Below are 20439 nucleotides of genomic sequence, written 5' to 3' on the forward strand. Positions count from 1 at the left end.
CTAGCAACACTCAATTTCGATGTCCTTCCTCCAGACGCCTGACCCCAGGACATGACTCCCTTTTTGCTCCCCGGAGCCTAAAACACTTAATTGGGTCGCCTGGACTCGGCGACCAGACGCCGGTTTCCACCAGGGGGCGCGAGGACTCCACATCCTTCACTATGTCCACCAGGGGGTGCTGCCGCCCGACTCTTGCTTTCCCGGGGTGGGGAGCCCGACACAAGGATTCGCTCCGCCCGCTAAAGGGAGGCACCACGAGGTCATTTGCATAATCTTGAAAGGGCTGCACTGAGTGGTTCGGGTAAGAAAGCGATTTTGAAACAGGCTCTCCCATTGGCTTAAGTTTCTTTCTCGCTCTGCGACCCCATCCCTGCCAGACTTGGTCCGGAGGTCAAGTCGGAAGCCGCCGGCGAGAGGCGAGAGAGGACCCAGGGGTCCGGAGAGAGGGTGCAGCGGGGTGAGTGTCAGGTGGATGGGCCGAGGTGCGAGAGGCCAGGATGGGAGACTATTCGTCTCGCCCGGGCCTCTTCCCTCTGGCCCATTCGCCTGTCTAGGAGTTGGGGACGTGCACCGAGAGAGGTGCATCTGGGGACGTATCTGGCACTAGGAACCCTGTCACCCGCCTTTCCACCCATCCAGTGGGGGTCCTCGAGGTCCTTGCTACCCTAGCCCCACCCACGCTCTCTTGGGCTAGGAAAGGAGTCAGCTGCAGATTCTCATACTCTGGCTTCCCAGGGTATCGCCCTTAGGTCTCTATAGAGCTTAGTTTGCCCGGTTGAGAAGTGGATCAGTGTCTTCTAGAGGTTTGTGCGGGGGTGAGCCCGGCTCACACGGAGCTGGTTTTTGCAGTGTCTTTGAAAAGTAGGGCTCACCAAGGCTCTCAGAGCAGCTGGGTATGGGCACGGAGAATGAAGGCCCTGAGCCGGAGTGCCAGAAACAGTTCCAGGCTGCCGTCAGCGTCATACAAAACCTGCCCAAGAATGGTGAGGCCCCGAGGGACCCGCATTTTGGGAGTCAAGACGGCTGGGGTCTGCCTCCTGAGAGGAAGTGGTTCTGATCCCTAAAGTTCCTGCAGACAATTCTCAACGATGTCCTGCAGACAATTCTCTGCCCGGGGGGCGGGGGCGGGGGCGGGGATAGGCCAATGCTTCTATCCCTGTTCAGCTGTCCCAGGCAGGAACCCCCACCAACTCCAGTTGTGGTTCTCCCCCACTCCATCATCTTGGGGCGAGAGACGATGCTCTGCCCTCCGCTTCCCAACCCCCTGCCCAGGCTCTTACCGCCCCTCCTATGAAGAGATGCTGCGCTTCTACAGCTACTACAAGCAGGCAACCATGGGGCCCTGCCTGGTCCCTCGGCCTGGGTTCTGGGACCCCATTGGACGCTATAAGTGGTGAGCTCCCCTCTGGCTGGGCAAACACGCCTCGGCTGTCAACCGGCCCTCTCACAGCCCTCTGTCTGCCAGGGATGCCTGGAACAGCCTGGGCAAGATGAGCAGGGAGGAGGCCATGTCTGCCTACATCGCTGAGATGAAGGTGGTGGCACAGAAGGTAGGGAGGGGCTGCTGCCTCCTCTCTGTCCCCAAGCTCTCATGTATGTGGCCCACCCCCCATCCTTCTAGTTGTGACCCTCATTATGTTTCCTGCATACTGACACCCCCCCATGGGAATCACCACCTTCTCATGGCCCCCCAACCCTGCCCTTGTCTGGTCCCTGCCTGGACAAAAGGTAGAGTGGACATGACAGGGTAGGAGCAGGGTGGAGGGACCCAGCTTGAGGAATAAAGGAGGGCAGAGGTGGGCAGGCCAGCCCCTGGCCATCAGACCTCCTGTCCCCGCAGGTGATCGACACAGTACCCTTGGGAGAAGTGGCAGAGGACATGTTTGGTTACTTCGAGCCTCTGTACCAGGTGATCCCTGACATGCCGAGGCCCCCGGACACCTTCCTGAGAAGGGTCACAGGTCAGGCCCCCCAGGACTCGAGCTCAGCAAAGGTTGAGTGAGCTGTCCTAGGTCTGGGCTGAGGGGGCTGCTCATTATTGAGGGAGGAGGTGGGGGTAAAGAACTCCAGGTGATTTCCCTGTAAGGACCCCACCCAATGCCCTAGTGAGGTGGCTCTAAGGCAGCACCCAATGGCTACTGAGCAGCAGGGGTCTGATCTCAGTGAGAGGAGCCAGCCTCCACCCCGCCCCACCTCTGGGTGCCGTGTCTCCACAGATCGGAAAGAACAGATACTGAACAGAGATGTCGGGGCTGTCCTGGAGCCTTCCTGTCTCGCCAAGGAACCAGCCCCCACAAGCCTAGGTCAGCTCCTGGACAGGATGGGCAGGTGGCCAAACTCAGGCTGGAGGCTCTCCAGGGGGTGGAGGGGAGAAAGGCTGGCTATCACAATGCCCTTCACCCCTCATGCCCACAGACACTAAGAACACCTGTACACCCAAAGGCCAGGGCGCAGGTTCAGGGATTCCTGTTCCAGGGCCTCACTTTGGGGACCCACCTGTGTCCCCTGTGGCAGTGTCTCTGCTGTCCCCTGAACAGATGTATATCCCTCTCCCTTCCTCCATAGTCTCCCTCTTGTCAATAACTTTTCCTACCCTTTCTCCAGAGTCCCAGCTGCCCAGAGACCTGGACTCTGAGGTTTTCTGTGATTCCCTGGAGCAGCTGGAGCCTGAGCTGGTGAGGCCACCCCCCATTCTCTCTCCTTCCCCACCCCATTCTCTCCTCTTCCCACCCCTACCCTCAATCTGCTTGCCACTTACACCTTGTGACTCATCTCAGCAGGTTTGGGCAGAGCAGAGGGGAGCACCTGGGGGAGAGCCTGACACCAAAAACAGCCCTGTGCCCCCTAGAGAGAAAGGTGAGCCCCTGCCTCATGCTTCACCCCCTCCTGCCCTACCCTGTGGTTCTGGTGCCCCAGGTTTTCTGCTTAGGGCAGAGGTAAAAGTCCAGGCCTGTGCACTAAAGAGAGCCAGCCTCTGGACAGGGAGAGTTGCCACACAGGCAGACACCTGCCTGGGAAGGCAAAGTCCCTGTGCTGCCTCCTCTCCCTGGGGGCCACCTAGGAGCCTGTAGCCTCTGCAGGTGCTGAGAAGTGGCCCCCAGCTTGGGATGGGAGTCCTGTCCCAACCCTGTCACCTACAGCTGTATAGCTTGGGAAGGCGCCCTCTCTTTTCTGGGCTTCTTGGGAGTCTCAAAGGAGAACACTGAGTCTTACCCTAGCCCCTTTCTAGAACTTCCTATGTGCCAGGTCCAATAAGGGGAACTTTCATATATATTTTCTCCTTTAGTCCTCTGAGCAAGCAACCCTGTGAGGAAGATGGCATCTTACCCTGATTTTCAGATGACAAAATAAGGCTCAGAGAAATACATGACTTGCCCGAAGTCACACAGCTAATAAGTGGCAGTGCCCAGATTCAAACCCCTGGAAGGTCACACTTGGAACAGGGGATTGTACTCAACTACTGCACCTCCCTGGACCTGCCCAGCCAGTCACCACCCTGCCCCTAGCTGAGCTGCCACCGAGTCCCTTTCCCTGTGTCTATGCTCTGCAGAGAGTTTGCAGTTGCTGGGTCCCCAGGAACTGGACACGTGGCTGGTGGGGACAGTTCGGGCATTGCAGGAGAACATGAGGGATGTCCAGGGGAGGCTGCAGAGTCTGGAAAGCATGCCTTGCACCCCTGAGCAGGTGAGTTCCCTCCCCCCTGCTTCAAGACCTGCAGCAAAAATGAGGCAGAACTCTGGGTACCCCAGGTCCTATCATTGTCCTCTTGCCTCCACCTGCCCACACTTCTGCCTTCCCCAGAGAATGCTGTTGCTCCCAATGCCAGCAGGGAAGCCAGGAAGTCTGAAGTGCTTCCACCCAGGAAGGGAGAATGGGAAGGACCTTCCCTTCCAGCTCTTGTCTCCCTCTACCTGAAGAGATATCGAGTGTAAGGACTAATTCTCAGAGCTGAAAGGGTCACCATGTGTCTGCTCTTTGCATTGGGCAGGGGTCCCTACTGCCCCTCAGTCAGAGCTTCTGTTCCCAGATTTAGGATTTGCCCCCAAACAGATTGCCCTTGAATCCCTCAATTCAATTCCCTCTCCTCGATTTCTAGATCTGCTTGCCCCTTACACCTTGGCTCTGGCAAAATAACAGCTGCCATTTATTGAGCCCCAGCTATGTGTCAAACACTTGCATTATCTCATCTAATCCACACAAGAACACTAGGAAATAGGTAATCTTTCCATCCCACTTTTACAGATAAAGACACTAAGTCTCTGAGAGGTTGAGTAATTTGTCTGAGGGCACATAGTCAGGAGGAACCTCACAGAGTTGTGGTGAGGATTCAGGGAGCTGCTGTATGTCGGTGCCCACACAGAGGAAGCCCTCCCACAAATGGGGCCCAGTATTTCTAGTATTATTTCTACTATTATTAACATCCTGATGGAGCTGCGAGTGGCCCCAGGTCTCTCTTTCCCCTGAAGCTGGCACCAATCATTAACTCTGAGCAGGTCTGTTCTTGAGAAGCCCAAGGTGGCAGGGGCAGGAGGAGGCTGAGTTGCTGGATGTAAGGGATCCCTTGGGTGACCCCTAACCTGCTTGGCACAGTGGGTGTCAACCAGGGTGGAAGAAATTTCCTCAGATTCACAGCAGCCCAATTTTCCACACCAGCGCCAATACATACAGGGAGCTCTTTCTCTCTTTCTTTCTATTAATTTTTTGGAGGGGCCAGGGACTGAACCTGGGACCTCGTTAAGTGAGAAGCCAGCACTCAACCACTGAACCACCCCTGGGTTGGTTTTTTTTTGTCTGTTTGCTTGTTTGTTTTTGTTTTCAGTAGGCACCAGGAACCAAATCTGGTACCCCCCATGTGGGAAGCAGGAGCTCAAACACTTGAGCCACATCTGCTCCTGTTTAACTTTCACTGATTTGATAGGCTGAAGATTTTACGTACATTATATACATAATGATATTCAAACCCTAAATACTTGGGCTTACATCTCTAAAAATAAGTTCATTGGACTACACAGCCAAACTTTTTGTCACACTCAGTAATTCTTTAATATCAAATTCCCAGTCCAGTTGATATTTCCCAGTTGTCCCAAAATTGCTCTTTCCAGCTGCTGTTTGTCCAGTCCACAACCATAAGCACTGCCTCTTATGTCCCTTAAATCTCTTTTCATCGAGACCAATCCTTTTCCCTTGCCACTGACTTGCTGATAAGACTGGATCAGTGGTCCTGTAGATGTTCTGCCTTCTGGGTCTGTCCAATTACATCCCCTCAGTATCATTTAGTTAGTTCCTCTATACACAGTTTTCCCCTTAGACCTAAGGGCAGAATTACAGGCAAGTTCAGTGTGTTCTTTGTTTGTTTTTTAACCATATGACAGCAGAAGTGATGTTCTTCACACTAGGAGACACATAATAATATCTGGAGGTTCCACCTAACATGGACTGCTACCATGGATTAAAGGAGTGATAGCCTGATCCCACCATTGTATAATCACTTTTTCCTCTTGTGGCCAGGAAATTGTCTTGTGTTATTTTGGCACTTCAAAAATATCCAGTTCCCCATCCATCATCCCATTTGCCATGTGGTTTTTAACAGTTAATAATCCTTGCCTGAATCAATCATTTATTTAGTGGTTGTGGAAAAAAATATTGCTTTTTAAGTTTTATTATTCCATTAATATTTATTAGCTGTCATTTTTCCGTAGCAGTTTCCCTATCATCTAGCATTTCCCTGAAATAGTTTCTTATGGAAAGCCAGGTTAAGCACGTTATTCTTTCACTTTAGTAATTTTTTTTTAAGAAGTCATAGGTTTACATGCAGAAAATAGAGTTCTTGTATATCCCCCTACCATATATATACACACACACATGCAGTTTTTCCTGTTATTAACACTTTGCATAGGTATGGTAGTTATTTTTGTTTTTTTTATTTGTTTTTGTTTCTTTATTTTTTAGTTATCTATTTTTTTTTAAGTAAGAAGTTGATTATAACTATTGCTTCAATGGTGACAAACTTCCAGTTTTCACTTTTTTGTGTATCATTATGGACTCAAAGAGTTTTCAGATTATTTTAATCTACTATAATCATTCTTTTTGCTGCTCAGATTGTCACAACTTTGGCCAGTAGAGACCCTTTCAAGCTGGGTCCTATATTCTTGTAAGACGACCCTGTTAATATTTAAAAGTTTCCTTGCTTTCTGGTACAAGATGTCCCAGTCACCTCTACAATCTCTGCTCTAGACCTGGAATCATCCACTTCTCCAAGAAGCCTTGGCTCCTTTTAATAGGGCATGGGTACTTAGAAATTAAATTCTGAGCACCTAAGGTCCTCATTTGAAACATGTGACACATCCTTCACAATATGGGGTCTTCAGGCCATACCAACAGAATCATTGATTTGTGGCCCATAGGAGACAGGCTGAAAGGCAGTCCCTCCACACAGCAGCCCCTCCAGCCCCTGGGGAGGAGGCTGTGGGTGGGCGTTGGAGCTCACTCTGTTTGGGACACAGTAGGCACGCCCTCCCTTCCAGTGGTGCAGACTTGTGAGTAGGTTCTCCTCTGCCCCAATCCTCACAACCTGGGGAGGCAGAAGCTTCCACTGAGCTCTGAAAGGGGATGACTAAGGAGGGCCCAGTCTGTGCTGAGCCCTGGGAAGCCCTGACTCCCTCCCTCTTGGCAGCAGAGGACCGCACCTCCAGCCCGGCCTTGGCCCCTCAGGCTCTCTGGTCCAACGATGCTCTTCTTCCTTCTGTGGCCCTTTGTTGTCCAGTGGCTCTTCAGACAGTTTCGGACCCAGAAGAGGTGACTCTCAATGGACAGATCTCTGCAGCCAACTGAGGAGGCTATGTGCCAACCATCCTGCTGAGCCCTGAGCCTTTCTAGAGTTGGGAAAAGAACAGTATTAAAAAGGAAATTGGTGTTTGCCTTGGCACCCCCTCCCTTAATGGAGGTGTGTGGCGGCTAAGATCCCACACTTCCCTGCAGCTTCACAGGGACACTTGCTTCCTCCTGAAACCACTCTGGCCTCCCCTAGAAGGCTACAGTTGTGGTGCTTTGGACTGGCCGGTGTCGCCAGGTAGTGCCCACCCCACCCTCCAGGTCACCCGACTCTCCTCCCACCTCAGCCTCTCCCTGCCAAGGCTCAGCTCTTGGGCAAGTTGGGACTTGGGCCTGGAAGAATCATTGGCTGGGAGACTACAGGAAGGGGGCCGGGAAGCCAGGGCTAGCAGGGGAAGAGGGGGTTGAGCAAGCCCGGAGGAGGGGAGCAAGCGACGATTTTGCCGGGCCCCTCCCAACCGCCCCCTCCCCCCCAAAACACACTCAGGACGACGTCACTGAAGATTTATAAAGAATGTTTCACTAAATAAAAGAAACCTTAATCTTCTGCCGTCTGTGCACTCACAGAGAGAGGTGGGAAGCCAGGTCCTAGGCGCAAGGCACAAATCCCTTCCCTTCCCCCTAGCCCCCACGCCCTGAGCTGAAAGCCCGAGAGGCCAGCGGTTGGTGTTGCAGAAAGCCCGTTTCAGAAAGCCGATGAAAACAGAGGTCTCAGTCCTGAAGAAACGGGGAGAGGGGCCCAGGGGGCGCCCTGGGCGGGGTCGGGTCGACTGGAGGGAGGGGCAAGGGGCAAGGGCAGCTGCCCGCCTCCCCTCCCCAGCCGCCCCTTCCTAGGGCAGCCTTTCCAAGATCTGCGTTCAAGCCAGGGAATTTTCTGGAAGGCCAAGGCTCAGCACGAATCTCGTCCTAGCCCCGCCCTGAGGAGTCGGGGGCAGGTCCTGCCCAGCCCTGAGCCAGCCAAAGTCCGGGTGGGCCCTGTGCTTGCGTCGTGCACAGAGCTCTGGATGCCCCTGGTGCAGGCTGCCAGCTTTCCGAACTAAGTTTTTTCCCTGGCCAGGTGGCCTCTGGTCAGCCCCAGCCCAGGGTCCCCTCCGGCCGGCTCTGGCTTGAGCCACTGGAGGATCTCGCCACTCAGAGCACATCCTGGTTCCGGGCGCATCTGAACGCATTGGCCAGCGTCTGGTTCCCTGGAGGGCCGCAACCTCCGTGATCCCCTCGCAGCTCTTACCTCCGGGGCCCCAGGACCCTTCTGCCCCTGGATGAGGAAGAGACTGTTCTCAAGCACCCTGCTTGGAGACTATTTTTTTTTTTTTAATTTTTTTATTTTTTATTGACTTTGTAATAATATTACATTAAAAATATATATGTGAGGTCCCATTCAACCCCACCCCCCCACCCCCCCTCTCCCCCCCCCCAACAACACTCGTTCCCATCATCATGACACATCCATTGGATTTGGTAAGTACATCTTTGGGCACCTCTGCACCTCATATACATTGGTTCACATCATGGCCCATACTCTCCTCTATTCCATCAAGTAGGCCCTGTGAGGATTTACAATGTCCGGTGATTACCTCTGAAGCACCATCCAGGGCAGCTCCATGTCCCGAAGACGCCTCCACCTCTCATCTCTTCCTGCCTTTCCCCATACCCTTTGTCCATTATGTCCACTTTTCCCAATCCAATGCCACCTCTTCTATGTGGACACTGGATTGGTTGTGTCCATTGCACCTTTATGTCAAGAGGAGGCTCAGATTCCACCTGGATGCTGGATGCAATCCTCCCATTTTCAGTTGTAATCACTCTAGGCTCCATGGTGTGGTGGTTGTCCTTCTTCACCTCCATCTTAGCTGAGTGTGGTAAGTCCAATAAATCAGATTGTAGGTGCTGGAGTCTGTTGAGGCTCAGGATCTGGCTATCACATTGTCAGTCCAGAGATTCAAATCCCCTAAATATATCTTAAACCCCAACATTAACTGCACCTCCAGCACATTAGCATGAAAGTCTTATGAAGGGAGATCCCATCTGAGTCCAGATTCATCACACATAAACACCATTTCCAAAGAGGGGCCATCTGCCCTGGTAGTTAACCCCATCGGCCATGACTTGGAGACTATTAACCTCCTGAGTTCCTTCTGTCAGCCCCTGGCCTTGACTACTGCCCCAGGCCTGGCCCCACTGGAAGCCAGGAAACTCTGGATGTTAAGTCCTCCCAAGGAAGGGAGGATGGCCCTCAGGACGACAGTCAGTGGCCCTGCTGCTGCATGGGGCCCAGCCTAGGATCACAAGCAGAGAGGCCTTGCAATAAAGATGGACAACCACAGTCCAGTGGGAGATGGGACAAATTGGTGCAGGGGATGCAGGCCTGGGGCTGAAGCCAACTCCACTGCTGCACTAGCTGTGTAACCTTGGGCAAGATTCTTAACTGCTCTGAGCCTGGGATGCCTTGTCTGTGAAATAGGGCTAATGATGGCTTTGTCATAAGGCAGGCCTGGGGTATAAATGACCACAGCATGTAAAATGCTGGCAAAGCTAATATCACCATGCCTGGCCCCTTCTTTGATAGGACTCTAGAAAGTTCCTTGCAACCTATCAGTCTGGCCACCTCCTACCCCATTTGACAAATAACCCTAGCCAGTGGGCTGAGGCTGTGCTCAACTGTATCTTTCAAATCTTCTGAACTCTGAAAATATGGTGGTAATTTGGAAGTCTCTGACTTCCAGTCCAGTTCTCTGAAAGAATCCTTTTACTCAGGGGACTCCCAGAGGGAGGGGCCAGATCATGCCCTCAGGGAGCCTCCTGTATGATGAATGGAGAAACAGACTAAGGCAGATTTTTTTTTTCCAGATAGACCTTAGTTCTTGGAAGCTTACGAATAAGAGGCTGGGATAATAAATTCCAAAACATCTGGATGAGCCCCAGAAACACTCTTGCTGGCCTCTCTCCCTTTGGAGACATCTGGCCAGGGCATGCTCTTCACAACTGCCCCCATTTACCTTACATTGCCCCACAGAACCACTTGGTCTGAGTTCTCAGACAAGTCCTTTCTTCAGACATGATGCTTCTCTTCATAGAACGCCCTTCTTCAAGCTAGTCTACCTGCAAAATGCTTCATCCTCCAGAGGCCAGTCAAGTCAGCTCCTCCAGGAAACATGCCCATGGTTCCCAACTCCAAGCCTTTCGGTTGGAAGCGCCTCTATGAGATTTTCTTCATTTGCCATGTTAGCTCTTTTCCTATTGAATCGTGTCTTGATAGCCTCTTCATACAGTCCATGAAGAACTTGAGGGCAGGGATAACATTTTACTCATCTTTGTGATAAAGATATTTGTCAAATGAAGGAATAAGGACCTGAATTAGTATGAAGCTGTCAGGAATAAAAAGGAACTAAACTCAGAGTTCTTGAGGAAAATAAGGTGATTTTGTGTGTGACATGAAGAAAAATGACACAGGGGTCACAAAGACCCACACTCTAGCCGGAATTGCCACTTAGTTGTCATGTGACCTTGGACCAGTCTATTAACTTCTCAGAGGCACAGAGATTTCTTATCTCTAAAATGGAGACAATAATTCCTACCCTGCATAACTCAACCGCCTGTGGTAAGGTCAAATGGTTGTGTGTGTAAGAGAACTTTACACAGTGGAGAGCAGTAGGAATGTAAGGGATTACTATTAAGGAAGAAATAATGGGTCACTGAAGGAGTGGACAGCAAGAGGGAGTAGCAGAGATTAGCCAAGGTTTAAGGCCTAAGTGATTAGAATGCAGGGTTCGGGCAACTCTAGACTTCTGATCCTCTCCCTCCCTGTCCTTTGAGCATCTGGAGATTCTCTGAAGGGAAAATATACCCCTATCAATCTTCCCTCACAGACCTGGGCCAGAATTTCCCAGGCCCCCATTCGGAGGCAAGGCCTCCTCCTCCCCCTCGAGAAAGCGTCTGGCTCCGCTGCCCTCCCAGGCTTGCCCAGCCTCCACAGATGAGCAAGGCTCGGTGGAGGATATCCCCTCCTCTTTCGGCTAGCCAGGGTTGGATATTTAAATTCATTAACTTCGAACCCCTCCCCAACAAAGAGGCTTGTGAGCTTGCCGGGACTCTCCTGTAGGGGCTCAGGAAATGCACCCAGTCGGAAGTGAAGAGATCAAGTCAGCCCCAGGAGGCCATTTTCTTTCACACAGGCTGAAGCTGGGGGTTGTGGAGAGACCCTCCCGCTCAGAGTCTCCGCACAGCCCAGGACACACACCCTGCGCTTTGCGAAACGGGCCCAGGGACGAGGCCCGACTCGGGATCACCATTTCGCACAGGCTCCTGAAACGGAGGCTGCCTTCTTAGGCCGAGGGTCCCGAGGCCGGGCCGAGGGTCCCGCCTCCCGGGACTCGAACACGCCCTCTCCTCTTCAGAGGCCTAGTCCGAGGTTGCGGCCAGAAACAGTCACACTGCCCCTTTAAGGCGGCACTTTTTATTCTTCCATTTGTTTACTTCTTCATGCGCTTTTCGTTTTTTTAAACAAAATATGTTCTCAATATCCTTTTATAAACATCAGTCCCAGGCGCTAACCCCACGCCTTGAAGCCATTATACAACCTTAAGAATGGAGAGTGAATAGCCGTGGGCCAATATCTCACTTTAATAGGATTTAATCTTCTTTTACACTTTGGGGACTACTTTTTAGGAATAAACCATTTTTGCTTTACTTAACAAATGTTTATGACCTTCAGAGCCCTTCTGCTGAGGACAGAAACACGATAATAGCCTTTAAAACGCACCTTTTCGTAAAAATATTCCGTGTAGGCGCTCAGAGGCTACCGAATCTTCTCGTATTCCTGAAGTATAATGGTATGGCCCAGAACCCGCCCCATCTTTTCTGCGATTGGTCTTCCTCTCTCAGTGAGACGTGCGATTCTTGACCAATGGTCGCTCACGTTTCTCCAGCGATGGCAGAACGAAGGAAGAAGTGGGCATGGGTGACGCCCCCTACGCGTTCTGGGATTGGCTACGTTGCACGGCGCGCGAGGACGGCGGGTCTGAAAGATGGAAACTACGACTCCCGGCTTCCAGCGATGGGGACCAGGGTACGCATGCGCAGAGGCGGGGCGGACCGGCTTTTATATAAAAGGGGCAGCAGAGGGCTGGGAGGCAGCAGTTGGAAGTTGGCAGGTGGGGAGGCAGCTTGGGAGGGGGAGTGGGGGGAGGAGGCGGAAGAGGAGCTGTCGGAAGGGGGAGGAGGGAGGGAGGAAAAGAGGAGGAGGCGGAGGAGAACTGAGCTGAGCAGAACAGAGAGCGTCGAGCCCGAGGGGAGATGAGTTTGTCTGTCCTCGGCTGAGGCCCCGGCCGGGCCTAGGAAACTGAGAGCGCGGGTTGGAGCGACACCCGTGGAAGTGGGAGGAGGTGGCTCTGGGACTTTAACCCCCTGTGAGCTCTGCGGCAGGGGATTTAACCCTTTGTGGATCCGGCCCCTCGGAGGCAGCGTCATCGGGTAGTTTTAACCCCTTCGGAGCTGGGTTTAACCCGCTGGACTGAACCTCATCTCCTTTCCCACCAACTCATTCCTGGGGCGCTCTGCGGGGAGGCTTGAGGTTCACCCCCTCCGCACATTACTACTGTTCCAGCCGCTGCACGCCGCCTTGGACCCGCTAGCTGGCCGCGCTGAAGGCGCTTAACCCTTTATTGACTTGAGCTTCCCCAAGTTTCACTGGAGCTTGCTGACAAGGACTGGTTGAAGACATCACTGCAGGAGCTACAGGCCAAAGAGGACTGCTGGACATTTTTTTAAAAGAGAAGAAACACCTCCTTTTCCTTAAGGATTTATAGCCAAAATTTTCAAATTTCGAGGACTCTTAACCATGGCCGAACCACTCCTGTCCGAATATCAACACCAGCCTCAAACTAGCAACTGTACAAGTGCTGTTGTCCATGAGGAGCGGAACCCCGAGCACCCCCCAGGCACGGAGGAGCGGGTGCCCGAGGAGGACAGTAGGTGGCAATCAAGAGCGTCTCCCCAGTCGGGTGGCCTTCCGGGGCCGGAGGGAGAAGGGAGCCTGGAGCCCCGGCAGCCTCCCATGGAGACTGAGACTCGCTCAGACGCGGGCGAGCAGGGCCAGAACGGGGATGGCTTGTCCGCTGGCGGAGCCTCCCTGCCGGCGGCAGAAGTAGAGTCGACACCCGAAGCCGGGCCGCTCGCCCAGCCATGTAATGATTCCGAGGCCACCGAGTTGGGGGCTCCAGCCCCCAAGGGCCAGGAGTCGTGGGGACAGCAGCAGAGACAGCTGGGCAAGAAAAAGCATAGGAGACTCCCCTCCAAGAAGAAGCGGCATTGGAAACCGTACTACAACTTGACCTGGGAGGAGAAGAAAAAGTTCGACGAGAAACAGAGCCAACGAGCTTCGAGGGTGCGAGCTGAGATGTTCGCCAAGGGCCAGCCGGTCGCGCCCTACAACACCACGCAGTTCCTCATGGATGACCACGACCAGGAGGAGCCGGATCTCAAGACCGGCTTCTACCCCAAGCGGGCCGCCGCCAAATCCGACACCAGCGATGAAGACTTTATGGAGGAAGCGGGCGAGGAGGACGGGGGTAGTGACGGGATGGGAGGGGACGGCAGCGAGTTTCTGCAGCGGGACTTCTCGGAGACTTACGAACGGTACCACGCGGAGAGCCTGCAGAACATGAGTAAGCAGGAGCTCATCAAGGAGTACCTGGAGTTGGAGAAGTGCCTCTCGCGCCTGGAGGACGAGAACAACCGGCTGCGGCTGGAAAGCAAGCGGCTGGGCAGCGAGGACGCGCGGGTGCGGGAGCTGGAGCTGGAGCTGGAGCGGCTGCGCGCCGAGAACCTCCAGCTGTTGACCGAGAACGAACTGCTTCGGCAGCAAGAGCGAGCGCCGCTTTCCAAGTTTGGAGACTAGACTGAAACTTTTTGGGGGAGGGGGTAAAGGGGACTTTTTACAGTGATGGAATGTAACATTATATACATGTGTATATAAAACAGTGGACCTTTTTATGACACATAATCAGAAGAGAAAATCCTCCCGGCTTTGGTTGGTTTGGTAAATTTAGCTATGATGTAGTTTGCGTGCTTTCTCCTGTTCTTTAATTATGTGGATATGAAGGGTTGCTTTGCTTGTTTTCTTTTTTAGAAGTTTTTTTAAATGTGTAATTTGACCAAGTTATAATGCATCTTTGTTTTTAAAAAAAATCCCCCCCTCCTCAAACGGAGCTATAAGGTGGCCAAATCTGAGAACTATTAAATTGATTCTAGTTATAATAAATTTAATATTTGTAAATGTAACAGTTTCAGTGTGATTTCTAGAGTTAATTCAAATAGTTCCAATTTATGTGATTGCATTTTGGAGACAAATTGTTAAATTTGTTAGCAAAGAAACAAAACACTTTAACCGAAAACTTTTCAATTTGCCAGTTTTTCCCTAGAATGGGTTTTAGTGTGCTACGATATACAGTTCTGGCAAAAATATAAAGATTTAATTATCTCCAATACTTCATTGTGCTTGCTTTCTAGTGCCTATCAACCACCGTCTCTCTAACCTAAAAAAGGCTGGAAGGAGTTCCTGGATGCCTGAAAAAGGCCCTTGGTAAATAAACCTCTTGCTTTCTTGGTGTAAGCTATGGTTAGATTAGATAAATTTATGGGGCAACTCTGTGACAAGAAAGGGGATATTGGATTTATAGAGGGAACGGCTGTTTAGGGAATTCCAAGATCTTACCCTAATTATTCAATACTTAACTTCTTCCTATTAAAAAAAACCCAGGGGCTACCCACTTTTCCATGAGTCAAGCTAAAATGAGAAATGCCCTCATTACAAATTAATGTAAATTAATGTAAAGCTTCTAGTTAAGAAACGAGGTACCCTATACATTACTTGTACAGCTGCTGTTCTCCTAAATTGCACTGATAGCTCCTAAGGTTCTTAAGTAGTTCTACTCTTGAAAATGCTGGGTGGCCCTGGGAATTTATGCCTCCAAATCAAAATTGTAAGAAAATTTAAGATTGTTCTCTCCTGTCACCACAGTTTATATAAACCAGCCCACTTTCACTGCCCCTGTCAATGTTTTCCCAGAGCAATAGCTATGTTCAAATAGCACAGGAGTGCTCTTGGGACCTTAGAAACTACAGGGAGCGCTGGGGGTCCATGAACCCCATTAAAATATATGTATACTGTGTCATATGTACATTTTCTGGGGAGAGGGTTCAGGAGAATCATGAAATTGTTAAAACTCTGAAAATTAAGAACTCCTGCAGTGAAAGTAAAAAAAGCCTCCCATTGGGAAGCCTGCTTTTGCAGCTAAACATAAATAGTGGAGGTTAAAACTTAAAAGAGTAAAACGCACTTTTTGATGCATAAGCAGCATACCCAAATCAATGAGGCAAGAGCAATGAGGCTGGTCAGGTTTGACTGAGGGTCTTCAAAGGACTGAGCTGGCCCCATTCTAGATGGCCCACTGGAGACAACGTATGATAGGCTCTTGCTTTGGCCTAAACATTGCATTAAAGGCCTTTTTGAAATAGCATTATTCGTGTTTTCAATTTTCCTTCTACTATGACATCATGCAGCAGCCCCAGAAAACGGCTGCTTGGCAAAGAGTCAGCAACGCTGTCCCCATCACTGAGTGGAAGTCTCTTTTTCATTGCACTATAGGATGCAGCAGTGGGCAGCTCTGATTTTAATCCTCTTCTCAATAAGATGGATTTAACTATAAAGATTTTGTTTCCCCTACTATTGAAAAAAATGGCATTTTTGAACGGAATCTTGTAAAGAATCTATACGTAAACAACAATCGTTGGAAAAAATTATGTTTTAGAAGACAAACTCAATCTTCAGTTTCAATAACTGATTTAAATTGAGTTGTGTAACTTTCTGGTCTGAATTTTGCTTTCAAAGACATTGGCATTTTACTCTATTGCACTCGGGTTCTTAGAATGATGAGGTCTTAGTGAAATTTCAGTGTTCTATGAACACTTTTAACACTGAAACATTTGACTAGGACACTGCTCTTCAGGCAGAGAAAAGACTGAATCACCTATATTAACGGGTGTTGTGACAACAAATATCCCCAAGCTACTCTACCCTTTCACTAAAGTCCCCTCCACCAAACATTTTAGAAACATTTTAGCCGCTGCTCAAAAGACGAGGCTTAGAAATTTGCAATTTCAAATTGCTCACACTGGGGCCTGTGCAGCTAGGGCAAACTGGTTCCCAAACTTTCCAGGCAGCTACCTGGACAGCTTAATCCTCCTTTGAGAAAGGCCAGTTTTTCTTGGGCTGGCCTATAGCATAAAGAGGGCCTCAGGAGACAGAGCCCTGAGTTGTTTTCAGAGTTTTTTAAAGAGAGGAAGCCAGGGAGTTCTGGATTTGTTTAGTTCCAAAAAGTAAGTATCTCTAAAGTGAGGAAACAAAAATTAAACCAACAGAGACAAAAACAAAAAACAAAAACAGGGTCTTAATCATACCTTTGACATGAACTAGTGCTAGTGTGCAAACCTGGCCATACCTCTAAACCTCTGAATCTTTTTTTTTTTTTTTTTTTTTTGAGGTACCCGGGCCAGGGATGGAACCTACGACCTTGTATCTGGGAAGCCACCACTCAACCACTGAGGCCCATTGGCTTTTTTTTTCTTTTGTTCTGCTTGTTGTTTTTTTGTTTTTTTTCCAAAGGAGGCACTGGGAACCAAACCTGGGACCCTCCATGTGGGATGCAGGCACTCAACCATTTAAGCCACATGGGCTCCTCTCATTCTATTTTTTTATCAGGAAAATGGGGCTGATATTTTCTGTGCCTATTTCACATAATTACTGTAAGGAGTAAATGAGATAGCATCAAATGACAAAGAAAATGAAAATGTGCCATACTAAAATAAGGTAGTATTGCATATTATTATTGGAGCAGTTGCCTATTTGATTAATATTTTAATTTTCAACTTATCCAGAATAAAATGAAAATCCTCGCTTGAGGGAATGTAAATACATACTTTTACACTAATGATTTCAAATGTTAGAGAAGCTAAAGAGGGAATCCACAGAATTAAGCCACACAACCCACAACAAAATAGTCTACCTTTAAAAACTCAAGGTCTGGTAGTCTTTAGTCAAATATTTAGTAATGCACCACAGGTGTTCCTGTGAGGGCAGGCCCACCCTTAATAGCTGGCAACAAAATATTCACAATGGTGCCCTGGAAAAGTTATTTATGGCTAGGAAATACCTGCAACCATTTTGCTGATGAAGAAACAGAATGAGGCTCAGAGAGGTTTAGAGGTGTGCCTAGTGTTGCACAGCTAGTTCATGTCAAAGGTACAAGTCGGACTCAGACCCTGGTTTTTTGTCTCCCAGTTTGGTCTAATTTTTTTATTTCCTCTTGTTAGAGATACTTATTTTTTTAAAGAACTAAATCAGTCTGGAACTCCCTGGCTTTCACTCTGTCTCCTCAGGCCCTCTTTATGTTATAAGCCAGCCCAAGAAAAACTGTCCTTCCTCGAAGGAGGATTAAGCTGTCTAGGTAGCCGTCTTGAAAGTTTGGGAATCAGTCTGCCCTGGCTGGATACCCAAGCCCCAGTGTGAGCAAGGGAGCAAACTGAAATTGCAAATTTGTTAAGCTTACAACCTCATTCTGTTTCTTGTAGAAACAAAGGCTCAGGATTCTTTTTCAATAATTTAGCTCTCACAAATCCTCCTGAAAAAACTTTTCTTTGGTTTTTCTTAAGGAGCAAGTTTAATGACAAATGACATAACAACGAGGACAAAAGCAGGAATAATCTTAATTGACTAACAAACTTCTGAATGCCAACAAAATTCATTCAAATGAGCTGCCATAGTAAACTATCGATTAAGTTTTTTACAGTAGTTAATGTGATCTTTCCCTCAACATGGCAACATGAGGCATTACTACATTTGGCTTAAGACAAAAGCAATAACAAAAGAGAAAAGAAAAAAACACAAAAATTCAGAAGGGAATTGTAAATGCCCAACTGCCATATTTTATTTCAGAGCCACTGACTGTGAAGTGTTAAAAAGCCCTAGTTCTTCAGTGAGCAAGATATTCCTGAAGAAAAGTGTGGAAGCCATAGTGTTTCAAACACAAAAACTTGAAAAGATAAAAAAAGACAGCAATACCTCTAGGCTCAAGTGTGTCCCGAGAGGAAATTAAGTTGGAATACTGAAGCCTGCTTTAAACATGTGATTCTGTATGTCTGGATAACCCTAATATGACTTTTAGGCAAAGAAAGAATTCCAAACTCAGGGTGGAAGACTAAATTGGAAAATGGAAGGAAATATCGAAGAGGTTAGTTCACCTTCCTTTCCAGTGTACCGATTAAAGCCACAGAGCATTTCAACAATTTATAAAGAGAAAATGAAGAGGGAGGATGATGGGGGGTAGAGTAAAAAATTGATTAACCATGGACACCAAATCATTTAGAAGCAAGCATCTTCATCCTGAAGGAAGTGACTACTAAAAAAAAAAAATCACTCCTGTCTGTCAATGAAGTCCTGCTCACGCAGAGCCACTGGGTTCCCAGGGGCTGGCCTTCAGGCAAATGCACAATGTCCAGGACTTCATGGTGTTGACTGCTTGGCACCCTGAGAGTCACCCTCATTCAGCCTACTTGGATGGCACCCCTCTGTGCTGCCATGGGCAACCAAGGCTATACTTTGGTAAGGCAGGCTCCCCAAAGCCCCAAATGACCTTTGAAGCAGAAGTTCTAAAGTCCCCAAAGAATGAAGTTATATCAAGTAGATGTTTACACAGCTCTTGAAGAATAGTTATTTCTCAGTGTATTTGAGGGGGCAGCACTGACACCATTTTCAAATTAGGAAACTGAAGCACACAAGGTTTGGAGAATTTGTCATAAGCCACAAAACAATCATTTAAAAAGGGATAGCTGAAGAGGAAGTTGAAGGTCTGGCTGAACATTAGATGAACAATAACTTCAGCACCAAAATAACCAGTTTGGACTCATTTTTAGAATCTGGCTTCTAGTAAAGTCCAACAAGTCATCTGCACACATAGAAATAGAATTTGTTTTGTTTAGGAGATAACCAGGGGATCATTAATGAACTGGTCTTCCAGTTTTTCTTATCAAGGAATGGAAAAGCTTCTGGGTCGACCTTGGTGAGTTTTCACCTTCATAAATACCAATTTTCTGCACCTGGAACAGTGTTCTACGTTTAATAGTATCCAGAGGTTTAACTAGATTACTTCACAATGGAGGATGAATCACCAGAGTCTGGGATCCTCCCCCATTAAATTCTTGACAGAAGAACCATGAAGATAATCTCTAAAGCCTCTTTCAACTCCTATGACTATTTAAGTCAACTCCTACCAATTTTCTGCCAGCTTTTCCCAATTCTCATCTCTTGATCTGAAGAACAGTGCACAATGATGACGTAAGCTGAAAAGCAACCTACAGTATAAAGTGTACTGAAGCTTTAAGGAATAAGTGATTTCAAATTTTGGATTATGAACCCAAGTCAGTGGTGATATTTTGACAAGTCAGTCTTAAGACTTTCTCTGAGAATGTCTTGGGATTTGGGGTTGGGGGATAGTTAAGGCTATGGCAGTGTAATCCTCACAACTTAAAAAAAAAAAATTATTAATAATAGGAGGAACAGGGCTTCAGTTCTGAGGAACCCTGTCAACGTTTTGGCAACTAAGGCCAAAAGCTTAGGAATGATTTGACCATCTGTAATTGCTTCATCACAAGGTACCTGCAAAGATAAAGTACACTGTCCAGTCATCCAGAACTCTTCAGAGCTCTTCAGAGCTCAGGTTCCTACTTCAGAGCCTACCTAAATACTATTTTAGCTGGCTTTTTAGCAAGAAAACTATTTTTTTAAAAGATATCCCTGAGCCATAAATCTGTCTGAATTTAGGTCTCAAGCAGTGGGAAACCTGCAACTCAAAACCCAGAACTTCATATCAAACTTCAAGTCTTTAGGCTGCTGTTACAGCTATACAAGGTTGAGAGTTTTTCTCAAAGATTTTTTTTTTCTCCTTAAAACACCACATATATGAAGCAGCTTAAAACTGCAATTTTTATTTTGATAGCCTCTAGGATCTACATAAGTGGTTTTCAATTAATTCCAAAATAGAGGTAATAATGTTAACTGCCCTCCGCCCCCCCTCCCCAGTTTGTTTAGTTGGTGGAAAATTATTTACATTGGAAAGAATTTGTACCCTTCCAAAGACTACACTGGAATTAAGTTTTTCCTCTAGGAGGGCTGCCACTTATTTCTCCAAAAGCTGTGGTAAAAATTATGGTTCAGATTTCAAAATGCAAACAGATGTCCCTGAAGCAATCGAAATGGGCCACTCCATTTCTATTCCTGTACTGTGGAGACCATTAATTATTTTCTGTTCCAACTCCGTAAAGGGCAAAGACCCATCCCTTTGGTGTAAACTTTCAAGAGAAGTAGAACACACTTGAGGAGTTTCCCCAAATGCCTGGGGACATGCGAGAGCAAGTCTTTGTGAGAATCGGGGCTGGACAGAAATCTTGAGGGCAAGAGCACTCAGATCTCCAAGCACTGGGCTCGTGAAGATTTCCACGTGCCCCTACCTAGCTGATCCCAGGGGGAATCAGTGGTTACTACAGTGGAAGAAGGCT

The 20439-nt window shown here is 48.5% G+C and overlaps 2 protein-coding genes across 6 annotated transcripts; both read left to right on the forward strand.

Moving 5' to 3' along the window:
* The first annotated feature begins 363 nt into the window (after positions 1 to 363).
* Positions 364 to 7378, forward strand: ACBD4 (acyl-CoA binding domain containing 4). 5 transcript variants are annotated; one of them, XM_004458745.5, is made up of 10 exons: positions 364 to 457; positions 850 to 983; positions 1273 to 1393; positions 1466 to 1550; positions 1841 to 1961; positions 2217 to 2303; positions 2605 to 2675; positions 2778 to 2856; positions 3551 to 3684; positions 6674 to 7378. In XM_004458745.5, exons 2-10 carry the CDS (start codon positions 896 to 898, stop codon positions 6797 to 6799), a joined length of 912 nt encoding a protein of 303 aa, XP_004458802.2. In that variant the 5' UTR covers positions 364 to 457; positions 850 to 895; the 3' UTR covers positions 6800 to 7378. The 5 variants fall into 5 exon arrangements, with proteins under 5 accessions (XP_004458802.2, XP_058140352.1, XP_004458805.2 ...); XM_058284369.2 differs by having other exon boundaries at positions 6677 to 7378; XM_004458748.5 differs by having other exon boundaries at positions 6764 to 7378.
* A 4589-nt stretch (positions 7379 to 11967) lies between these two features.
* Positions 11968 to 14109, forward strand: HEXIM1 (HEXIM P-TEFb complex subunit 1). Its single transcript, XM_004458749.4, has one exon. The coding sequence runs from the start codon at positions 12668 to 12670 to the stop codon at positions 13724 to 13726; it is 1059 nt and encodes a 352-aa protein (XP_004458806.2). The 5' UTR covers positions 11968 to 12667; the 3' UTR covers positions 13727 to 14109.
* The last annotated feature ends 6330 nt before the right edge of the window (positions 14110 to 20439 follow it).

This window comes from Dasypus novemcinctus, chromosome 21 (genome assembly GCF_030445035.2).
Source record: "Dasypus novemcinctus isolate mDasNov1 chromosome 21, mDasNov1.1.hap2, whole genome shotgun sequence".
NCBI classification, from domain to species: domain Eukaryota; kingdom Metazoa; phylum Chordata; class Mammalia; order Cingulata; family Dasypodidae; genus Dasypus; species Dasypus novemcinctus.

Bases quoted from the DNA above. Each gene is read 5' to 3' on its own strand.
- HEXIM1 (XM_004458749.4), top strand. From the start codon at position 12,668: ATGGCCGAACCACTCCTGTCCGAATATCAACACCAGCCTCAAACTAGC.
- ACBD4 (XM_004458745.5), top strand. From the start codon at position 896: ATGGGCACGGAGAATGAAGGCCCTGAGCCGGAGTGCCAGAAACAGTTC. The intron at 1,962-2,216 runs GTCAGGCCCCCC...GTGTCTCCACAG, and splicing joins CTTCCTGAGAAGGGTCACAG to ATCGGAAAGAACAGATACTG. The intron at 2,676-2,777 runs GTGAGGCCACCC...GACTCATCTCAG, and splicing joins AGCAGCTGGAGCCTGAGCTG to CAGGTTTGGGCAGAGCAGAG.